Source organism: Brassica napus, chromosome C9 (genome assembly GCF_020379485.1).
Source record: "Brassica napus cultivar Da-Ae chromosome C9, Da-Ae, whole genome shotgun sequence".
NCBI lineage: Eukaryota > Viridiplantae > Streptophyta > Magnoliopsida > Brassicales > Brassicaceae > Brassica > Brassica napus.
The window spans coordinates 15,126,030-15,135,150 of NC_063452.1; the positions used below are offsets into that span (position 1 = coordinate 15,126,030).

At 39.7% G+C, this 9,121-nt stretch overlaps 1 protein-coding gene across 1 annotated transcript; it reads left to right on the plus strand.

Moving 5' to 3' along the window:
* The first annotated feature begins 2,028 nt into the window (after positions 1 to 2,028).
* On the plus strand, positions 2,029 to 8,531 carry LOC106391262 (G-type lectin S-receptor-like serine/threonine-protein kinase At1g61490). The gene is made up of 7 exons (XM_048770078.1): positions 2,029 to 3,981; positions 4,091 to 4,201; positions 4,442 to 4,593; positions 4,666 to 4,876; positions 4,972 to 5,209; positions 5,301 to 5,451; positions 5,535 to 8,531. The coding sequence occupies exons 1-7, from the start codon at positions 2,730 to 2,732 to the stop codon at positions 5,826 to 5,828; spliced, it is 2,409 nt and encodes an 802-aa protein (XP_048626035.1). The 5' UTR covers positions 2,029 to 2,729; the 3' UTR covers positions 5,829 to 8,531.
* Positions 8,532 to 9,121: the final 590 nt, after the last annotated feature.

The window sequence follows — 9,121 nt, forward strand, 5'->3', positions numbered from 1 at the left end:
AGATATGAAGTGAATGAAGAGGAAGAGGAGTGCTTGTATTTATAGTTTAAATCCTGCCGACATACCGAGGAAATTCCGACGGAATTCCAACGGACAAAACTAGTTCGTCGGAATTTCCTCGGAATTTTGTAAAATCCCCCAACGGCTCTCCAACGGCTATAATATTTCCTCGGAATTCATCGGTTTTTTCCGAGGAACACAGTTTTCCTCGGAATTTCCTCGGAATATTCCGACGGACTGTAGTTTCCTCGGAATTCCGTCGGTATATTCCGAGGAAATTCCGAGGAAACCCAATTTTGTGTTTCCTCGGAATTTCCTCGGAAATTCCTCGGTATATTCCGAGGATTTCATTTTCCGTCGGAATATCCGTCAGAATATCGCTTTTTCTTGTAGTGTGCATCTTCGTCACTTCTCTGTTTACTTCTCTGTTCAGTTTCTTCGTCGTCGGTGTTGTAGATGGGTTATGTGGCTTGGTCTCAAGCACTACTCAGAAGAACACCGGTGGACCTGTCGTCAGCTCCTCTGAAATCCACTGCGGCTCCTCCGCTCACTGCATCCTCTCCCGCGACGGCCCCTTCAACTGGAGCGTCAGATGTGAGGTTTGTATCTCTGGGATTAAGGCTCCTCGCCGGAATCATCCCCGTCCCTCCTCATCGACATCACCTCCCATTCTCCTCATCTCCGCCAGCATCAACGACACCACCGTCTCATTCTCATGTCGACCAGGCGGAAGCGTCACCACTACCACGCTGAGTGCCGTACCTCATCATACAAGTGGAACCATCAGATCCACTTATCCCGAGCATAGGCTCGTAAGATCTGGTAGTTTCTGCATCTCCAAAGCGCCTCCACCACTCCACGCCACCTCAGATCCCTTCCTTGACGCTGTGACTCCGCCCTGCTGCCCCTTAACCTCTCTAGACTACACCGCGCATCAATACCGCTCCGGTGTAGTCTCCTTCACCACCGCTGAGAACCTTCGCCGCTCTGGACGAGGAGGCGTCTCTCAATCGTGTAGCATCACGTTTTCGTCAGTTCGGAGTCCAGATCCGCTCACCACCTCCGCCTCCAACCTGCGCCTCTCACCAACCATCGCCAGCTTCTTTGCAGGCTTTGATAATGTCGTGTTTGCATCAGTCATCGAGCCAACACTGCATCAACGCCAAGGACTCTATGGAGATAAGCTATTCCGAGTAGACCTACTGTCATCTCCGTCAACTGCAAGAACCTGTCCACCCCGTCTCCACCTCCTTCCTCACCTAGGAAGTGAAACCGAAAAATATCAGTTCGCTCCTCCACTGCCATGTGCTCTCACTCCAACAAGTCGAAGGAAAAAACCGAAGTATTGTGCAAGGAGACTCGACCGTCCCGAAACATTCAGCCTCTTACCTGACGTTTGCTCAAACACGCTCAACCAGAACGAGTGCGATGACAATATGCTCAGGTCTATTCCGGTTATAAACTATTGGCTTCGACACGGTAATGTTGAGGTCCAAGGTTTTGACCCAATTGAACCGTTCACTCCGTCATCCAACTCCCATGTCCTAAGCGTCACTATGAAGGCTAAGTTAGCTTTTGAGATTCACCTAGTCTCGTTGAGAAGCTTTTTTGAGTTTAGAACTGATCGTGTAAACTTCAGTACCAAATCCAGTCATATAGGACTTCTTTTTCTCGGTGTTGCCCAAGGTCCTAGAGCTTCTCACCAAAAGCTATTGGCATGTAACAATCCAGTCGCTTCTCATTGGTGTATCAACGTCGATTTTGACTATCAATTGTTCTCGCGAAACTTCTCCATGGGGTTCTTCATCTTGTTGAGCTTGACTCGCCTCTTATAGGCTTTATATTTCTATGTTTCATAATGCTTTCTACTTTCGTTTTACCGTCGAACATGACTCCAGAATCTTCTGTTTCAGTTGTAAACTCTTACGCTCCTTGATATTTAATATAAATTTGGTGTTACAAAAAAAAACTTTTAATTTGGTTTTAATTTTTGGTTAAAACATAGAAGTTTCTTCAGCATGAATGCCAAACTGTACTTAATAAAATGACTAACCATGTGATCCTTGGGCGTTACGAAACGATTATTCTCTTAAAGAGACGACCTTTTACAATTTCAAACACGTATTCATTCTTCATTTCTTAATAAGATGAGGAAAAGAAAAATTTAATGTTTATTTTCTTTTTATTAGTTTACGGTTATAGAAATTTTAGCAACTTAATATTGAGATGTAAGCCTTAATATTAGTTCACAGTTATGCTCCCTTTGTTTAGATTAAATCTCTCGCTGATTCTGGTCAACTGTGCGTGGTTAATTGGGTGGATTTTTTTTTTTTGGTTCACACTTTAAAAGGATGGGGGTTTACAATTCTCATCTTTTGATTGGATGAGAGTGTTGACAACTCTTTGTTATTGGTTCGGAACTCAGCGACTTTAAAAGGACATGAAAGTGACACAATGTTTCAATACGAGGTCAAGTGGGTAAAAGACTCGAATTATTTGGAGCCAACATGTATAGATAAGCATTTCATTATTTACTAATTGTACAAGAAAACAAAGATTTAGTTGATCTTGAATAAACTAATGCAGAATCTTGGAAGATGGGTCAACAACGGCGAGAGTTTCTTGAGAATAATTATAATTAAGTCCTTGACTCTGTTTTCTTGGCTTACTTTCTCTTGTGTACTAATCGGAAGGAGATCGTTCTTGGAGACACAAGAACGCACATAGGGATGACAACGTTTTTCTTTGCTTGTTTCATTTTGTTTACAATGTTCTTGAGTTTGAGCTACGAAGCAATAACGCCAACAAGTCCTTTGTCAATAGGCCAAACTCTCAGCTCGTCCAACGGTGTTTATGAATTGGGGTTCTTCAGTCCTAATAATTCCCAAAATCAATATGTTGGAATCTGGTTGAAAGATACTGTTCCCCGGGTCGTTGTATGGGTGGCCAATAGAGAAAGTCCTGTTACAGACTCCACGGCAAATCTAACTATCAGCACCAACGGAAGCCTTCTCTTGAATACTGGCAAACATGGTGTTGTCTGGTCCACTGGAGAAAATTTTGCATCTAACGAGTATAGCGCAACTTTGTCAGATGATGGAAACCTCATGGTAATATTAGACAATGCTTCGAGAAGAATTATATGGCAAAGCATTGATCATCTTGGTGATACTATGCTCCCTTTCTCAACCCTGACGTATAATCTCACCACCGGTGAGAAGCGGGTGTTGACTTCTTGGAAAAGTTACACTGATCCCTCTCCTGGCGACTTTGTGGGTGAGGTTACACCACAAGTGCCACCACAGGTGCTTACTATGAAAGGCTCGACGACGTATTGGAGAAGCGGTCCATGGGCTAAAACAAGGTTCACCGGGATACCAGTGATGGATGCATCATTAACAAGTCCATTTAGTCTTCAGCAGGATGCAAACGGGTCAGTATCTTTCTCTTATTTAGACAGGAACTCCAAACCTCCACGTATAACACTAACATCAGAAGGCTCACTGAAGATTTTTCAGCATAATGGAACTGACTGGGAAGTAGACTTTGAGGCTCCGTTAGCCAATTCATGCGATTTTTATGATGTATGTGGACCCTTTGGGTTGTGTGTTATGTCACCATCTCCAAAGTGTAAATGCTTCAAAGGGTTTATACCAAAATACACCGAGGAGTGGAAAAAAGGAAACTGGACTGGTGGTTGTGTGAGGCGCTCCGAACTAGATTGTCAGGGAAATTCTACTGGAAAAGCTGCAGACGTTTTCCATGCTCTTGCCAACATAAAGCCTCCAGACTTTTACAAATTTTCAGCTACTTTGGATGCTGAAGACTGCTACCAAAGTTGCCTCCAAAATTGTTCTTGCTTGGCCTTTGCTTACATTAATGGAATAGGGTGCTTAGCATGGAACCAAGACCTAATGGACGCTGTACAATTTTCTGTGGGAGGAGAGTCTCTTTCCATTCGTCTTGCACATTCTGAGTTTGGTATGGCTTAGATGACAATTCAAAGACCTTATTTGTCTTTTGTAATTTTATTTTCTACTCTATGATAATAGCAAGACTTATCACTTATATATTGTCCTACATTTCTCAGGTGGAAATAAGCACAAGAAGACCATCGTTGCCACTTCGGTGAGCCTTACCGTTTTTGTGATCTTGGGATTTGCTGCATTTGGTTTCTGGAGATGCAGAGTGAAACATATTGGTAACACATTCATGACTTTATTAATCAAACAGAACGATCGTAGGGTCTGCTACATCAACCATACACTATATCAAAACGCTGATGAGATTTGTTCTTTAAACGATACACTAAATCGAAACACTATGATATGATCTTTTTGGTGCCTTGTGTTCACCTTGTGGTAAATAAATATTAATATGCTTACTTGGCTAGATTACTAGATGTTAAGTGCTAACACACCACCCGTAACTAAAATTTCAGCGCATATATCAAAGGATGCATGGAATAATGATTTGAAACAACAAGATGTCCCAGGTTTAGATTTCTTTGAGATGAATACCATACTAACTGCCACCAACAATTTCAGTCCATCAAACAAACTCGGACAAGGTGGATTTGGTTCCGTTTACAAGGTCAGAAACTTATTATACTCTTTTTACTTCTTTTTTCTATTTACTTGAGATGACATTTGCAACTTTTTCCAGGGGAAGCTGCAAGATGGAAAAGAAATCGCTGTAAAACGGCTTTCTAGCAGTTCCGGACAGGGCAAAGAGGAGTTCATGAATGAGATAGTACTTATCTCCAAACTCCAACATAGAAACTTAGTCCGGGTTCTGGGATGCTGCATTGAAGGAGAAGAGAAGCTGTTAATTTATGAGTTTATGGTAAACAAAAGCCTCAATACCTTTATCTTTGGTGGGTCTTTTTTTGCCTCATTCCTTTCCCATTAGCAGTTTTCTCTTTGTGTACAACACTTTATCTGATAGTTTTTACGTTGTACTACTGCAAAGATTCAAGAAAAAGACTCGAGATAGATTGGCCAAAGAGATTTGATATCATTCAAGGTATTGCGCGTGGACTTCTATATCTCCACCGTGACTCACGCCTTAGGGTAATTCACCGAGACCTGAAGGTCAGTAACATTCTTCTAGACGAGAAAATGAACCCAAAAATATCAGATTTTGGTTTGGCTCGGTTGTATCAAGGAACCGAATATCAAGACAACACTCTCCGCGTTGTAGGAACTTTGTAAGAATATATTTCAGAGACATATTTAACTATGATTTAAAGTTAAAATCTGATATTAACTTTGGTTAAAAAATATTTAATTTATGTGCAGAGGATATATGTCTCCTGAGTATGCATGGACTGGAATGTTCTCTGAGAAATCAGACATATACAGCTTCGGAGTAATGCTGTTAGAAATCATCAGTGGCGAGAGGATCTCAAGGTTCAGCTATGGAGAAGAAGGGAAAACCCTTTTTGCATACGTAAGTAAGAATTTAAGTTCTCGTGCACTTGCAAATGTTTCAAAACGTTTTGAAAGATCTAAAGGTCTAAACCTAAACAACAGGCGTGGGACTCTTGGTGTGAAACTGGAGGAATTGACCTTTTGGATAAAGATGTTGCTGATTCATGTCAGCCATTAGAAGTTGGGAGATGTGTTCAGATTGGTTTGCTCTGTGTTCAACACCAACCTGGGGACAGACCCAACACACTTGAGTTGCTATCCATGCTCACCACAACATCGGATCTTCCATCACCAAAACAACCCACATTTGTTGTGCACACGGGCGAAGATGAATCCCGTTTTAGGGAGTTGATAACTGTCACTGAGACGACACAATCTGTGAAAACCGATGGTTGATGGAAATTGTAGAATTGAGGTGTTTGGATTGCTCATGTTTTAGTTGACTTTTCAGTGTTCCCATGACTTATCTGTAATTAGTTGTCCTTAAACTTGCTTCTGGTAAAGTTAAAAAGACTAAAAGAATTTGTGTTATTCAAGTCCCAAACTTAACTTGTTGCCTGCAAGAGCATCAAAAGGGTGTTTATATCATCAATTTCCCTCACGTTGTAACACCCGTATCCCAAACTCCATATAAATCACTTTCCAATTCCTTTGTAACTTTTATTTTCCAACTAACCTTTCCTCAAAGTCATTCTTATTAAAATAGCATAATAAATCCAGTCTTAAACCCAGAGCAAAACATCGTAAGAAAATAACTCAAAATCAACTAATTAGAGGGATCTGATTGATTGATTAATACTCTTATCAACTGTTTTATTCATATAATCATCTGACTTATTAGTATGGGTAGAAAACAACATCAATATATTCACTATCTTTCTCTCATTGTATCTCTCTCTTTTGCTCCCATTATACTCTTTTTATCACTCCACTGATCGTCTCATTCTCTTAAACATTCCACACGCCTCCGTCTTCATCTTCTCTAGCTACTGCCTCCATCATCATACCTCCCGCGTCCCTGTCCCTACTGCTAACGTTGTGTTGTTTTTTGCTTTTCTTCACTTGTGGAGCTGAGATGCGTCATTAATGGAGCTAAGATGCTTGACTTAAGGAACTTTGCAACATTAAGATCCTCTACATGGTCTACAAAGGGGTAAACAAGACGATACATACACGATTTAGAGAATTTAAGGTGTTTTCCAAAACCTCGGAATTCAACTTTCTGGAGAGTTTTTCTTTCGGGATTGAAGTAGCAAACATAAAATGGTTGAGACCTATATATATATAGGCACGGGTACTCCAAGTTGGCGCCGTCTCACGTATCGGGTTCGTCGGGGGGACAGGGACGTCTCGGGTACGCCTAGGAAACGTCCCCAATATGTGTGAGGTGAACCCGGGACGTCAAGACTCATCGGGTACGGGCTTGGTCAGAGAAGAAGACGTTCGGGAAAGTTTCTGCAGAAAATAGACGTATCCATCTGAATTTTTGTATTATAAGAAGTGTAAAAAATTAAACCATATATGTTTTTAACCTTTGATGTATTTATTCTTTTAATTTTGAAAAGATCAAAAGTTGTTATTAAAAAATAAATAGTGTTTCTGTCTATTAGATTCTTCCACTCTCACTTTAGTCTCTTGCACTTCAATCTTCTTTTCTTTGAAACTCAAGTCTCGACCATATCTCTCTCTGTGATATATCAGCAGAACACATATGCACTTTCCTCTCCTTCTTGTCTTTTTGTTGTTTATATCACAAGCAAAACACGTAAGCATTTTCTTTACCTTCTTCTTGTAATTTTATCTTACGAAAATAATTCATAGACAATATTTCTGTGTTTTTTATACAAAGATGTGACTGACAGTTTATATGTATCATATAGTTTTTTAGCTTATTCTGTTGCTGTTTAGTATTTTGATCAAGTGTGTTTACTGCTGTTTCTGTTGATGTCTAGTATTTTTATCAAGTGTTTGCTATTGTTTCTTGATGTCTAGTATTTTGGTTAAGTGTGTTTGCTGCTGCTAAACTTATGTTTCAGATTTTAACATTTTGACTAATGGATATTTTTATATTTTCTTATAATATGGTCGCCGTTTCTATGCCGAACCCGTATCTACAAATTTGAAGTTTGACGTTTCCCGTCTCTGCTCCCTTCCCAGTTTCCGGTCCCCGTCCTGGTCCCGGGGCTGCTTAGTATATAGCTGCCCGTCAAAACAATTTCACAGGCAGCAGTCATCCCAACAACGTAAACAGACGGCATGTTAATACTTAATAATGAATTTGTCATCCCACACTGTGTAGATATTTTTTTACCATTCCTGACTTTTGACATCCTCTAGAACCCACAAACATAACTCTGCCTTTCATTAAGTTCCAGAGAGTCATACCTAATTTACCCATATAGTTTATCAATACACCAGAAAGGTTATATAAATCAGAAAGAAAAAAACAAATTAAATAAAAATAACTGGATCGAACCTATTTAAGGTCCGCGGTAATGTAAGGCCCAACTTGATTTGAAAATCTTCCAGTGGATCATCCAAGAAATTTTCTAAGTAGTGTACACCTGGTTTGGATAGAACATGGTTGGATTTTTTTGTCAGATTGCGGAAAGGAAAGATAACGACGGAGGATGTTGCATAATTGAGCGGTTAAATGATTTGATTTTTTCCGTGGAAATTATGCAAGTATTGACGAAAAAAATTTGTCAACAAATTGACAAATTTATTTGGACCAAAAGTAAGGTTTGGTCAACATTGTTTATAGGTGTTTGAATATAGTTCTCACAAATACCTGACTTTTCATTCTCTCTGTCTATCTTGATCGTGTTCTCTTTGCTCTTATTTTCCGACGTTAATTTGAAGGAACATCCTTTTACTCCAGTTACATTTAAATTTTCTGTAATGGTAACCAGGACTTTAGAATCAACTAAGAGAGATCTGATTGGTTAATATTTTAATCATATAGTAACAAGGCCAAACTATGACGACAATTCTCATCTTCCCATTGATGTATCACTACAAGAAAACACATGCTTAACGACGAAAATTAACGAGGAAAAACAATCCTCGTAAATTTGCGTCGAGTTTACGACGAATTTACGTGAAAAACTAAAGTCATCGTTATTTTCTCGTAACGTAACAACAAAACTGTTTCGTCGTAAAGTGGATGTAATTTTACGAGTATTTTACGAGGAAAAACTATTTCCTCGTAAATACGACGTAAACTTTGCGTGGTATTTACGAGGGAATAGTTTACGTGTATTTAGCGAGGAAATTTTTGAATCCATCAACTTTATAGGTGTTACACGTTTTTTTTGCCCACCTAATTAATTTTCGTCGTAAATTCATAGCAAAATTACAACTACCAGATTCGAATTTTCCTATAAATATGGATGTTTGAACATCATTTTAAACACACCAACAACAAAAAACGTGAAAGAAAAAAAATGGCTGGCTCCGGGACTATTTACGAGTTGCGGAAGTGGATGTATATGCATAGAGATGCTAACGGGAGAGTGACGAAAGAATACCTTGCGGGTCTGGAGACATTTATGCATCAAGCAGATTCAACACCGCTCGCCCAAGAAAGTGGTAAGATGTTCTGTCCTTGTCGGAAATGCAACAATTCGAAACTGGCAAATCGTGAAAATGTTTGGAAGCATTTAATAAATAGAGGTTTCACGGCAAAT

Coding starts and splice junctions, on each gene's coding strand:
- LOC106391262 (XM_048770078.1), top strand. CDS start 2,730: ATGACAACGTTTTTCTTTGCTTGTTTCATTTTGTTTACAATGTTCTTG. Junction 4,202..4,441: donor ATGCAGAGTGAAACATATTG/GTAACACATTCA, acceptor CTAAAATTTCAG/CGCATATATCAAAGGATGCA. Junction 4,877..4,971: donor CCTCAATACCTTTATCTTTG/GTGGGTCTTTTT, acceptor ACTACTGCAAAG/ATTCAAGAAAAAGACTCGAG.